This window comes from Dermacentor albipictus, chromosome 6 (assembly GCF_038994185.2).
Source record: "Dermacentor albipictus isolate Rhodes 1998 colony chromosome 6, USDA_Dalb.pri_finalv2, whole genome shotgun sequence".
Lineage (NCBI taxonomy): Eukaryota > Metazoa > Arthropoda > Arachnida > Ixodida > Ixodidae > Dermacentor > Dermacentor albipictus.
The window spans coordinates 77,745,699-77,760,221 of NC_091826.1; the positions used below are offsets into that span (position 1 = coordinate 77,745,699).

General features: G+C 44.7%; 1 protein-coding gene across 2 annotated transcripts in view; it reads right to left on the reverse strand.

Moving 5' to 3' along the window:
- Positions 1-577: 577 nt before the first annotated feature.
- The window catches only part of LOC139046925 (uncharacterized), a 33,099-nt gene continuing 19,153 nt past the window's right edge, over positions 578-14,523 (reverse strand). For both annotated transcript variants that reach the window (XM_070520855.1, XM_070520854.1), the window contains exons 3-4: positions 2,999-3,143; positions 578-1,054 (exon numbers count right to left, since the gene is read on the reverse strand). In XM_070520855.1, coding sequence (XP_070376956.1) covers positions 938-1,054; positions 2,999-3,143 — 262 coding nt within the window. In that variant the 3' untranslated portion in view covers positions 578-937. The remainder of the gene's footprint in view (positions 1,055-2,998; positions 3,144-14,523) is intronic.

Consider the following 14,523-nt stretch of genomic DNA (forward strand, 5'->3'; position numbering starts at 1 on the left):
ATGTAGATAATTAAAAAATATCACTAATTAACTCTTCGGTTATTCACTGTAAGGCACCTACAGCAATTGCAATGTTGAAGTCGATCAGAATAGTGAAGTCATGCTTGCTTAGCAGAAATCGTAAGACCAGCGCCACTTACGAAATACAGTGCGCTATGGAATACATTGGTGTTCCAGCTAACAGTTTCCCAAAATCATGAGCAAAGCGCAGTTCGGGATGATCTTAATTGTAAGGCCAAAGCATTTTTAAGATATTTTGGGGACGGATATATCGATAGGGCGTCTAGTCTTATTATTTCTGCGAGGGTGACACAACTTCTGATTCGCAGCTAGTACATCTTTCCTAATGTAAATAATGAGAAAGTTCATTAACGAATCTTTTTTAACTAGCCATTGCAATTTATGACGCAAGTAACATCCGCCTCTTCAGGTAATCCACCTTTACCGGCACACAACGTTAAATTCTTTATGCTACAAAAAATGTTTCGACTACTACTGTGAACAAATATTGAAACGACAATATAGACGAATATATGCATATACGCGTGCATATGAAGAGAACCGTGACGAAATCCCGATACGGGCAGAAGTTGCTTTTAATTTCCCAAAAAGGCACACGACCACCTGTCTGGACTGTCGTTGTCCGGCGGTTAGAAGGACTCGCGGGCCTTCGATTTCGATGCGCGGCGATGCTCGTCAAAAATGCGCGACAAACTCCGCAGCGCGGACAACCTGTGTTCCAGCAAGCGTCTTGGGTCGTGCGGATGCGAGATGTCTTCCACGGGAAAGGAGCACCGCGGGCGCTCACGTGGGCGCGTCACGTGGTCACGTGGTCGAGCTGTTCTTGGGAACGTCTGGGAGCTGCGTCACTTCCGCGGGGGTGTCGCAGGTTCGCTGCGACCCCCAGGTCTCGATCGAGCGATCCGAGCAGCCTGGATCATCGCGACTGGTACGCAGGCGGCGCGGAGGGCTGCAGTGGACCAGTCGGTGGAACCCTGGGATCGAACGTGGCGTAGTTGTACCGTGGTGGCGGCGGTGGGTAGCCGTAGAAGTCCTGAAAAAAGAGAGAGAGAGAGAGAAGGTCCACATTTCAGTATACGCCGTTGCGTGCGCGTGCTCAAGAATTGTAGAAGATTTTGCGAGCATGAGCGCAGCTGGCATAATCAAATCAGATTTTATGTTTGCTTAAGTATATCGGATCGATTGATTCATGGGGTTTAGAGAGAAACATAAACAGCTAGGAGAGAAGAAGCGGGGAGGTCAACGAGCCAAGCGTCCGATTTCCTACTGTACACTGAGGGTAAGGGTAAGGAAGAGAGGGAATAGAAATAAGAAGAGAGGGAGAGGTGAACGCAGCGCATACGCAGTACAGACGCACAGCAGGAATACAAACGGTTACTGAGGCCGGTGTTCCTCAAAAAAGTGCAACAACGCATGAAGTGACACATGAAGTGACACGCCGTCGGTGACACTGCGCCACCGACGGATGCGGCCAGTGTCCAAAAAAACTTGGACCAGGTTCAAGACAATGTTCCAGTCAAGGAGTTTGCCGCCACAAAGCATCACTGGGGGATAGGTGAGATGCCCATTAGAGAAGGGATGACCACAGCAACGACACGCACACACAGCACTGACACATAATGGTTTGCAGCCAGACACAGGGTGTAGCGCCCTGTCCCTTGTCCGGTGCGCTGTGGTTCACCTGTCCGCGTCGCGTTCTTACTGACACCTATAGTTGCGTATTCTCGCCGATATCTCCTTCTGAGGCCAATTAATTATGTCCACCAATTAAGTTTCACCACATTACTTGCATGATAAGGAAAGCGTGCAGCTGCAGTACGGATTGAGAATTTCCCTTTTTCCGGCGAGTTTCGGCAAGCTTACAGAACGGGCAATGACTGCCTTCAGGAACGCCGGATGCGAGAACATAAACTATTTCACGTCTAGCGTACTTGGAAAGCACCTATCCAGGTATTTGAAAAGATGCCCAATGTGAAACAATGCGAAAAGCAATGAAAAAAAGTGAACCCGCTACTTGGCGACATACTGAAATCGCGAGAAAACATGTGCAGCCATCAGGATTCCAACTCGCTTTACTGAAACACTTCGATAAAACGCAAGCGGTCGCGTTTCGGCGACTTCAGACAAATAGATACCCACCACACCCAAAGTATATTAACAAAATCACAGGGGGCGAGGAAAGCGACCAATGTAGGCTCTGTTCAGAAACAGGAACACTCACACACATAATGTGGGAATGCACCTCACTCCCGTCTTCTCATCCCCCCGTCAGCAGCGAGACTGACTGGACAGCCTGGCTCAGTTCCGGGGGCGTCGACCGACAGCTTGAACTGGTGGACTGGGCGGAGAAGGCCAAGCAGGCCCAGGGCCTTACTTGAGCCCAATCCCTCAGCTACGCCCCCCTTTACCCTTCCCCCTTTCAATAAAGTTTATCACCACCACCTGAAACACTTGACACGTATTCGAACGTAATAGTGTGTTTTTTCCTTTGACGCACTCTACCTTTGGGTGCACACTTGCACACACAGCGCCTGAAGGAGATATACCACAGTGTGCAGAACATGTGCAGTTCTGTACAGTACGTTTTTTTTTCTTTACAACTGAAGTATTGTCTTGTCATTCTCGCATTCGTAAACAAGCCCCATCTGAGATGTTCGCAGTGCGCCCAGCCGAGCCTTCATTCAAGATGTAGACGACGCGTGTTAGGCATTGTTATTTTTCATCAGTGATTCAGCTTCCGACGCACCGTCTTGGCCTTCACCATGGCTCACGCGGTGCTTCAAAAAAAATGACCGTTATTCTAGATATTTAGAGCACGTTCTGGAGCGCTACGTCCACTATGCCTCTCATCAATTCTGTATATATGCACCCGTGCTATACTCCCAACCGAGATTGACTGCACGTATACAAATAAAAGTAAAAAAAGCAAACAACAACGAAGCGTCCGCGTGACGCGTGGATCTGCGACTTGGCTTACGTGTCCCGGGCATCCCCGCTGGCTGTAGGTGTCCGTGCTGGGCGGCATGGTGTACATGGCGACCCTCTCGCCACACTGCATTCGCCGCAACTCCTCCAGGTGCGCCCTGGAGGACTCCGTCTCGGGAGAGTTGCGGTCCTGGCACCTGCGACCGAGAGTGAACACGCGTTATGCTGGAGCAGGCCGCATTGGGTGCCGAGGAAAAAAAATCATCCCGCAGATCCGACCCGCCTGTTCGAATCCATGTGATAGGAAACTTCGGTGAACCAGTGCACGATCGATCCTACATACAAGTAACGGCGATGCGTATGCAGCTGTGCTCGCTTCCATCTTAAGCGACGCGTAACCGCGCGCAATGTTTGCGTTTATTCACCGCAGAAAGGTGGCAACAATATGCTGATGCAATCTTTTTTTTTACGTTCATACACAGCGTTGCAGAGCAAGTTGCTATTGCTCTTGCATTGACGGACAGTGTACATGACACGATTTATTCGGATTCTAAGGCCGCTGTCAGGGCCTTTCAGATGGGAATGGTGGCTCCCCAGGCCCTACGTATCATCCAAAGTGCCAAAGACATGAAACATCACTCTTTGGCCTGGTTCCCTGCGCACCTTGGGACCATTGAGGGTGCCTTGATCAACCCCAGCGAGGAGGCGCACTCGGCTGCACGAGGTTTGACTGACCGTGCGCTGGGCAACGCGTCCTCTCCTGGGCGACCCGAGCCTCTCTGCTCGTACAACGAAATATGCAAATACAATTATCTGTCAAGAAGAGTCCTACCTTCGCCGCACTCCTCGCTGTGCAGGGCCCAGGCAGTCACTCTCAGACTACTGCAAACAAGCACTTACCCGAGCCCCGCAGCGCTACACACAATGTACCCCGACCGGTTCCCAAGCCCGGATTGCCCTCTGTGTGGTGACTATGCGGACTTCGAGCATGTCCTGTGGGGTTGCGCCTCTGCCGGTCCTCCTTTCACTCAAGAGGAAATGAAGAAGCTGATTAGGGCCCAGGATCAGACCTCTCAAACCCTGGCAGCCCAGAGGGCTCGCGACAGGGCCGTCAGGTTCCACCTGATGGTCCCCGAGTAGGCCTAGCCAGGTGGCGTGGCGTTTGCTTACGTCTCTAGTGGACAAAATAAAGTTATTTCACTCACTCACTCACTCACGTTCATACACTCCACCTCTCGCTAGCTGTGCCGTGATTTAAGCACCAAATCAGGCGGATGCCCAGTGTCATACTTCGACGCAGCGATGTCACAACACGAAGGCGATGTGTGACGCTCGTTGGGGGAATAATGACGATGGCGAGAGTACGGCACAGAGAAGGACGACGCATGTTTGGCTATGTTTGAGGATTATGTACCTCGTGTGTCGCAGCGGCGCATGCTCGATCCTTCTGGAGGATCGGCGAAGAATGGACACACACTCAGTAGTACATACCGCATGCCTAAAAAAGAAAAGAAAACGAACAAACAAATACAAGCAAATAAAAGAATTCGTTGAATACAATGGCGCTTTTTTTCCTTAACAGGTTAGTATGCTTTAAATATGCTGATGACCGACATTCAGGGTTCAGGCTCTGCGTAATTTTTTTTTCTATTGCGCAGAACAAGGATGCTGTTACTGGTGCTATCCTTTTGTTCATATATAACATTCGTATAGATAGATAGATAGATAGATAGATAGATAGATAGATAGATAGATAGATAGATAGATAGATAGATAGATAGATAGATAGATAGATAGATAGATAGATAGATAGATAGATAGATAGATAGATAGATAGATAGATAGATAGATAGATAGATAGATAGATAGATAGATAGATAGATAGATAGATAGATAGATAGATAGATAGATAGATAGATAGATAGATAGATAGATAGATAGATAGATAGATAGATAGATAGATAGATAGATAGATAGATAGATAGATAGATAGATAGATAGATAGATAGATAGATAGATAGATAGATAGATAGATAGATAGATAGATAGATAGATAGATAGATAGATAGATAGATAGATAGATAGATAGATAGATAGATAGATAGATAGATAGATAGATAGATAGATAGATAGATAGATAGATAGATAGATAGATAGATAGATAGATAGATAGATAGATAGATAGATAGATAGATAGATAGATAGATAGATAGATAGATAGATAGATAGATAGATAGATAGATAGATAGATAGATAGATAGATAGATAGATAGATAGATAGATAGATAGATAGATAGATAGATAGATAGATAGATAGATAGATAGATAGATAGATAGATAGATAGATAGATAGATAGATAGATAGATAGATAGATAGATAGATAGATAGATAGATAGATAGATAGATAGATAGATAGATAGATAGATAGATAGATAGATAGATAGATAGATAGATAGATAGATAGATAGATAGATAGATAGATAGATAGATAGATAGATAGATAGATAGATAGATAGATAGATAGATAGATAGATAATCCGGCGCAGACAGTAATAGCAGTGACTACGTGAAACCCGCGCGAGAGAGAGAGAGTTGAATGCATGCTGAAGAAGTCAGCCCTGCCGAACCCTGGAGGGATACAGGCAAAAAATGCTTCGCTTTAATGCTCAATGCAAGTCGTCAGAGCACACTGGTGAGATAACTCTGCGACGTGGTGGTGGGGTCTGTGTCGTGTCTCGGGTTACGGGTAAATGAAAATCGTGAAAGCGGCATTTTTTCTGAAGTCGATGATGTCGTGATGATGATGATGATGACGACGACGACGACGATCATGATGATGATGATGTGGCAGTGTCATGACGTAAAACGCATTGGCGTTTTCTTTCTCATGTCGCTCGCGGGGTTCTGTCTGGACCGACTCGGAACAGCGACTTCGTACTTCGCAAGATCAATGATGCGAGTTTCACATTTTTTTTTATTGATATGATATAAGGAGATGTTGGCGCACAACTTTAGGCGCCGGCTACTCCTTATCTCTTGAATGGTTCTATCATACAACATACAGGGTTCAAGATTACATACTAAATAATCATTTCACACAAGCACCAGGATTTGCCACGCAACGTTTTCACAGAAAGACTATGACGTCAGAAACATATGCTACATACATATACAAGGTAAATGTCTCCACAGTTATGTAGATGAAAGTGTCAAAGATACAAACGATACTGTCTCTTAGTAACAGTGTCAAGTCTGTGGGTGGTACATACATCGTGTAAATGCATTATCACATATAGTCACAACAGTATAGGTAACATAACATAAGTCACAAACACTTGCATGTATACAGCGACACTGAAATGAAGGGAACAATAAAAGCGTTGATAACGTCCAACAATGCCGCTGTCTTCAAGAAAAGTTTTTAGTGCTTTTAAAGCGCTCTTCTGCAAGGAAGTTGTTGGCCAAGGACCCATAAGTTTCCTTAAACTGAAGGGCCTGCGGTCTAGATTAATTAGGGTTGATTTAAGTCGGCTTCTTGGTGTGTCGTGATGTGGGCAATCTAGAAGGCGATGATATATATATATATTCGTCTACAAATCCACAGTCACATTCAGGGGTTTCCGCACGGCCACTTCTGTGTAAGAAATGCTTCGTGTAGGCAGTGCCTAGCCTTAATCGATAAATAACGGTTTCCATAGTTCTGTCTAATGACAGAACTTGACAGAAATTGACAGAAATGACAGAATGATAGAAACTTTGAATTCAATAAACGAATCAATATGGTATAAGTCCGAGCTCTTAGAATTTTGGTCAAACCAAGTGTTTCTACACATTTTGAAAGACACTGTCCTTATAATGCAGCGTAATTCATTATTTGATATTGGGAGCGGAACCGCATCATCTTTGAGGTTTGCTTCTCGTGCTGCTTCATCGGCTGCTGCATTGCCATGAATGTTGCAATGTCCTGGCATCCACTGGAAGGCTATTGCATGTTTCGCTTCGCTTTGTGAGGTGTTTAAGTGTTTCGTATATTATACTGCCACTAAATGTTTTCCCTTTTGTGCTGCAGAGTGATGTTAGAGCCGCCTGTGAATCACTGAAAATTACCCATGTTTGCGCATCTCTTACTGACAATATAAATTTTATCGCACATAGGACTGCGAACAGTTCAGCCGTTGTGGACAAAATCGGACGAGATAACTTAAATGATTCTTGTTTGTTGAGGTGCGGTATAATGAATGGTGAAGTTGAAGAGGTTGCTGTACTGGAGCCATCTGTATAGACGTGTGTATCCTGAATACCGCATATATATTTATTTATTCAAAATACCTTACAGGCCCCAAGAATGGGCATTGGGTAAGGGGGGAAAATTGACACAGTATAAAGAGCAAACAATTATACAAAATTATACAATTATACAATGCTTTGTTAATAAAAACACAACGAAGAGTCAAGTTTACACCAAGTAAATAATTCTAAGATAAAAAGAAAAAAAAGAAGCATACAAGAAGCAACACAGACAAGCTTTTTTTTAAAGTAAAAAATGAATGTTTACGTCGTGACGGAATTTTTCTTTGTTAGCTTCAGCTCAGGATATCGGGAAGGTCGTTCCACAAGCGGATGACACGTGGAAGCGCAGATGAGTTAAAAGCGTCTGTTTTGCCGTAGATGCGCGTGAAAGAAAGATGATTATGCAATCTTCGTGAGGTGAATGGAGAAACTTGCAGAGCCATTGGTGATGGCCTCGGTCCGTGAACGTACTTGTGAAACAGCAATATAAGTGCTACATCATGGCGAGTGGTCAAAGAAGGAAGTGATAGGTGATAGATTGTTATTAATTTGTGTTATACTTTCGTTCCAGTTGTAATTTTGTGAAATAAATCTAGCGGCTCTATTCTGAACTGATTCTAGCATAGTGGTTAAATAAATGTAATGAGGGGACCATACTGAAGAAGCAAATTCAAGTTTAGGCCGAACAAATGTAAGGTAGGCTAATTTGCGGATATTTGTCGGTGTCTTACGGAGGTTCCGGCGTAAATATCCCAAGGATCGGGAGGCATTTCCGCAGATATTGTTTATATGTGTAGTCCAGGAAAGGTTTGTTGTCAGGGTTACGCCTAGGTCAATATCTGGTAAAGTGCTAGTTGTTGAGCCGCTTGAATGGACATGTCTCTTTTTTTTAATATCCCGTCTACTGACAGTTCGATTTTTGGAAGGTTAAGCAGCCAGGGAGGATATTGACATCTAAGTTCCAAAATTCATTTCTTGGCAATATGTGAAGATTATCTCGAATTTATGTATGAACATAGCTTCTATCTCGTTTCATTATGTCTAGAGCTAATGGGTGGTTCCTATGCTGTGTTTGACGGCGGAAATAATGTCGGCACGTTTCTGTAGTTCGCATAAATGGAAATGGTGATTGACGAGCCTCAGCTATTACAAGAGAGCTAGAAGTCGCTCGTGGAACTCCTAGACATATGCGTAGCCCTCTAGCTAAAGGTCTTTGAAGTCGCTCTTCTGACGTGTGGGAAAGTCCTTGTAAGATGGGCGCGGAATACGCAATTTTTTGTCGTATTAATGCATTGTAAACAGTCAGCATGGACGATACTGATCCGCCCCATGATGTGCCTGTAAGTCTGCGAAGTACAGTCACTATGGCATTGACCTCGTTTTCGAGTTTTTTTGTGTGGGGTCCCCAGGATAGCTGCCTATCAAGTATTGTGCCAAGAAATCGATGCTGTGTGACAATCATCAGAGGGTGTCCTTCCAGATTAAGAATGAAAATTTTTAACTGCCTCTGAGTGAAGGGCAATACAGCTGTCTTTGCGTGTGATAAATCATTCCTCTTTCTCTCAAAAATTTGTTAATGATATTTATGCCGTCTTGCAATACCATCTGAAGTAGTTGAGCATTAGACCCAGATGTCCAAATGCACACATCATCTGCATACAGTGAAAACTTCAACTGTGATGGCAGTCTTCTTGTTAAATCAGCCATGACGCAGCTAAAAAGAAAGGGGCTGAGTACACTTCCCTGTGGCACTCCCTGTTTGACAACATGTTCAGCACTCTTTCCTTAACCCGTCTGAACAAATATTTTGCGACCTGATAAAAATTCAGAAATCCATCGCAAGGACCTGCCAAACAGGCGAAGTTCCAACATGCTTAGCAGAATATGAACGTGACTAACAGTCTCAAATGCCTTCTTGATGTCTAGGAATACTGCTATAGTCATGTTTCCACGTGCACGGTCGTGTTCCACACAGGTTACTTTATCTAATTTTGCATCCATCGTGCATCTATGTTTTCTAAAATCTACTAAGTAGTTGGACAACACATCCGTTTCATTACACCACAAATTAAGTCGCGCGTAAATCATTTACTCCGTTACTTTGCGTAGACAACTTGTCAAACTAACTGGGCGGAAGGATTCAAAGCACAAGGGCGCCTTACCCGGTTTTAAAATTGGTATGATTCGAGCGACTTTCCAAGAGTCAGGTACAGTTTCTTCTATCCATAGGTTATTATAGATGTCTAAGAGAGCATTTGTACCTGTTGGTCCGAGGTTTCTTAGCATATTGTACGTAATGCCGTCCGGCCCAGCAGCAGACCTTTGGTGACATGATGCAATTGCACATTGAAGCTCGCTTAATGTGAAAGTATGATCTAATTGAGGATGTTGGGCCCAGTAGCAAGCAGTAATTTTTTGCTTAGCTAACACTACTGAAATATCAAATTCTGCACATTGCGATGAAAAAGCAGGTCTGGAAATAAGCTCACAAAATTAATCTGCAGCTATTGTCTCACACGTGTCCCGAGCTACAGCGAGAGCACGAAATGGGAAGCTGTGTTACAGGTCCGCTTAAAAAACGAATTACTAGAAAAATTCGTGGACAGACGTGTGAGGAGACAGCGTGCCGCAGAAATCGCGCCAGCACCGTTTGCCTAAATTTTCTATGCGTCTGCGCATTACATTGCGTATTTTCTGAGCGTTTCTGTATGCTTCTAAACTTCCGCTCCGTCGGTAAGCTCTTTCGGATCGACGTCGGATGGCTCTAAAGTGTTCATATTCTCCGTCAACTGCACATAATCTTTTAGAATTGGGACCTTCTCTGTGCATATGTTCATATTATCCTGCAAAAATTCTGTAAATCTTTCCACTGTTGCATGCTGATTAATTTGATCCGTTATGCGGTATCAAAAAGCTTGCCAGTTGGTTAGTCTGCTGTAACACCTGATATCATAGTGCATGCTAGGATGATTTACAAGGATGGGAAAATGACCACTTCCGCGCGTTTTCTAGTCTGTTGTCTATCCCACACCATTCACTAGAGCATGTGAACACAAGGTAACAGCTATGCAGCTTGAGTAATTATATCCACGAAGAAATATTGGCGACCCATCGTTTAAAAGAGTCAATTTGCATTTATCTATGGCGCACTCAATAATGTTACCACGTGCATCACAATGATCACTGCCCCAGATGATCTTGTGTGCATTGAAGTCGCCACATATAAATACGTTATAATGAGCTATTCTGAAGATATCCACCAGCGCTTCTTCTGAAATCCGATTTGAAGGTTGTAGATATAGCTTAACCACTGTTATACAGAGTTTGCCAAAGGATACTTTACATGTGATTAATTCCGGGAAATCTGAATCACTGAACTGAATTTGATAAGATGGTAGGTCCTTTCTGACGCACAGAAGCACTCTGCTAACAGCACCTAGACGAGAAGTCTTGTATATCACATCATTCAAGAGGCGAAATTCGTCATTGATTCCCGCCTCTTGAATGCAAATTATTGGAAAGTTGTATTGCACAAGTAATTTACGAAAGTCAGCGCACTTCCTTCGAAAACTGTTGGTATTCCACTGAAATATGGATACATTTTTGTAGCGGCTATTCATGTACTGCCTGCCGTCGTTTCGGCCCGGATTGTTGACATAATAGTGCTTCTAGAGGCAACAAGGCTTTCACTTCTGGTAGGCTGTTTGCTTCCGGCAGAACAGATAGGATTGCCTTAAGAGCTGCGAAAAGCATTGGCAAAATCAGTTGTTTCACCGATGCGGTGATATGTCCGCTATTAGCTGGTGTTACTTATGCTGTAGGTGAGTAAGGTCGCTGAGAAAAATGTGTACGGATATTGGAAGTTTCTTGTGTATTATATTCTGCCTGTTGTCGTCTGGGTTTCCATAGTACTGGTGCATAAGACTGGGCACTTGACTGCGAACCTCTCTCTGTATATATATATATATATATATATATATATATATATATATATATATATATATATATATATATATAGAGAGAGAGAGAGAGAGAGAGAGAGATAATATTTATTATTTGACAGTGAATAGGAACCACGTTAGCATTATTTAATGAAGTTGAATGCCTTGCTTGTTCAATAGAATGATTGAACAAACGGCGTAATACTAGTCCCAGGATATAAATGTCACCCTTCAGCAACCTCACGGGAATACTATCGGACCCAGTAGCTTCATTGTTTTGCATGGTAGAAGCAGCCGAACAATTTCAGCAATTTCTCTCTCTCCAAGAATAAACGGGTTTACTATTGGATGTGGTGGAGGAGGAGGTTCAATATAAATTTAAGGAAGCTGGGCTGCTAGAGCTGAGCCTACGCTAGTAAAATAAGTGATGAATTTCTCAACAGTGTCATTGGTAATGGTCTTAGGAAGAAAACATTTTTTGACGTGTTACCCATAATTTCTTTTACTATTCGCCCCACTCGTTTAGAATCCCCGGCAGCTTGGTCGATCCGTTCTGAGTAAAAGCATCTTTTTCGGGCCCTCATCGTTAGCACCCACTTGTTAGGGAAAGTTTTATATTGACGTAAGTAGTAATTATTGCTAGTATTATGTCTCCGTTCTAACGTTTCGCATAACATTGAGCCTGACATGACATGGGATCTTCGTAATTATTGTTCTTTCCCCGTGAATATAATTTTTTCTCATAGTTACTTGCGACCCAGGTCGTTCAGTGAATTGTAATATAGTATTATTTGGACTGACTGCTCAATCAAGCATTATTTGTTTCTCTTCCAGTAGTATTTCCCTAACTTCTTCTCATTTTGTGCATCGATCTTTGTAACGTTTAATCCTACCGCCCGATGTTTGGACGATCTCCCTCAGTGGCTATAGAACACAAGCAGTCATTTTACAGCGCGGCAACGTTAGACGAATCGGTACACGGCTGACAGAAGTCCAGCGTCGTTTCGTGCAAGAAAAGAGAGGAAAACACATCACAGCAACACAACTATACTGAAAGATGCAACAGCAGTAGTGCCATGTTCCTACACTTTTTTCGAAATGTTTCTCCACTAACTTGGTGTCCCTCCTACACGTACTCAGTGGTTACTCTCTCCCTTTCATCCTCTTTCTATTCCCCTTTCCCCCACCCCCAGTGTAGGGTAGCAAACCGGATGCTGTTCTGGTTGACCTCCCTGCCTTTCCTACCCTTGTTTTCTCTCTCACTCTCTCTCTCCACTAACTAGCCCAACAGTGACGTTCGCGATCACCTTTCTCAAGCGCTGACCGCTACTGAGAAAGACGGCTCTCGTATAAGTCGCCGACGAGAGGAGACTCGGAGTGGAGTAAATACGATTCGTTTATTCTAAGACGCGCCCTCGGCGCGTTCCAAAATCCGTCTTCCGAGACCGTATACCTTAAGGTATGCTTAAAGAACCCCTCTCCACGGGGTGTTATCTAGTTCATTCCCGGCTGTCTCGAGCAAGAGTCACGGTCCCGCAGTCAAAGCACGGCACAGGAACGCCTCCAGCACCGTCGTCATGTAGGACCACCGTAGTCGTCGGGCCATGGCGCGCTCAGCAGATCGTGGCGCGCACTCGAAGTCATAAAATTGTGGCCCCACCGCTCGTTCAGTAAACGGTCGCTACCACCACTGGCCGTGTACTCACGGGGTGGATTATAATATTTGAGAAGTTTGTTAATTAGTAGTCATCCCCGCACGCATGTACGAGGCGCTGACGGAGACGTTCCGGCCAACACTGCGGCGCGAGCTCCGAGGGCGCGCTTCCAGGAGCACCACGCCGAAGCAAGCTGCGACCCGTGTGAACCACGGCGTTCCACCCGCAGCTCGGTTTCGTTTATAGTCACCAACATCGACGTCTGTGCCACTGTATTCGCGTATCGTCACAGGCGACGCGTCGCTCTGCCCGACACCAGCTCCGCACTCTTATCACCTGTCAGGTCATTTAGGCCTGGGAGAGAGAAAGAGCGAGAGATAAAAGGAAGGCAGAGATGTTAACCAGCCAAGGGTCCGGTTGGCTACCCTTAGCTGGGGGAAGGGAGAAGGGGAATAGAAAGAAGAGAGAGAGATGGAGGTAGAGAGACGTGCACGGACAGCACCACAGAGTCAAAGGCACTCGCACAAGCCAGACGTTCTCAGAGAGCACACAAGATCCTTCATGATCGGTGGGGACGGTGTTCTAATGTTGTCTGTTCACTCATACGACGATCATCTAATTTCCTGAATGCATTGAGCATAGACTGTCTTTGTGCTCAAAATTGAGTACAGCGGCACATAGGTGGTCAATGTTCTCCTCGCAGCCACAGACATCACATGCAAGGCTGTCAGCCATTCCAATCAGGGATGAATAAGCTTTCGCTAAGGCAACTCCCAACCACAGCCGACACAGAAGAGAGGCTTTGCGTCGGTGCAGTCTGGCCGGAGGTCTGAGTTGCAGCGAAGGGTTTAGTCTGTGCAGTCTGGCGAGCGTTGTATGTGCGGTGTTCCACTCAGCTAACGAGAGTGTGCGTGCTAGGACGCGAAGCTGTCTCGCAGCATCTGTCCTTGAGAGAGGAATGGGGACGCAGTGGTTTGACGTCCGAGTTGCCTTATCTGCGTCATCATTTGCAGATCATCCCTAACCTAACGAGATAAGTCCAGTTACAGATTTTGCCGGGAAACTGGTTGAACGAGCCAGTCGATAGAGAAGAAAGGCGGTTCTGCATGCACGAAAAAAGAAAAAGAAGAAGAGAAGGCTCGACAGGACAGGGGCATTCGCCGTTGCACGGACAACAGCTGCAGCTGACAGCACACAGCTGTCGCCGATATCTTCGAATATAAAGATGAGTCAACCTTGCTCTCTCAAGAACGAAACAAGCTCCCTGAGAGCTGCCGCCTTGGCATTCGTTTTATTTTCAACGATCATTTTCTAAATCGTTTAGTAACTGCAGCAGCCAACTTCGGCCATGTTTCGTCCCCCCCTCCTCCTACCCTTTGTTCTGTTTAATGTGTAAGCATTAAATATATCAAACTGAAAAGAAAGGTATACATATATACGATCCCATAAAGCCAGCATGCAATGAAGCCAAGGAAAGCCTAGGGCTAATTTGTTGTGGTTGAAATTGCAATGTATAAAATAATAATAAAAAGGGGAGATGACAGTTTACGAAAGGATAACTTGTCCTTGGTGGAGACTGAGCCTACAACCTGCGCATTACGCGTGCGATGCACTACCAACTGTGCTGCAGTGATGGTCATACATCCGCCCACTAACTTGGGTAATTATGAGTACTAGATCCAGCTCCAGG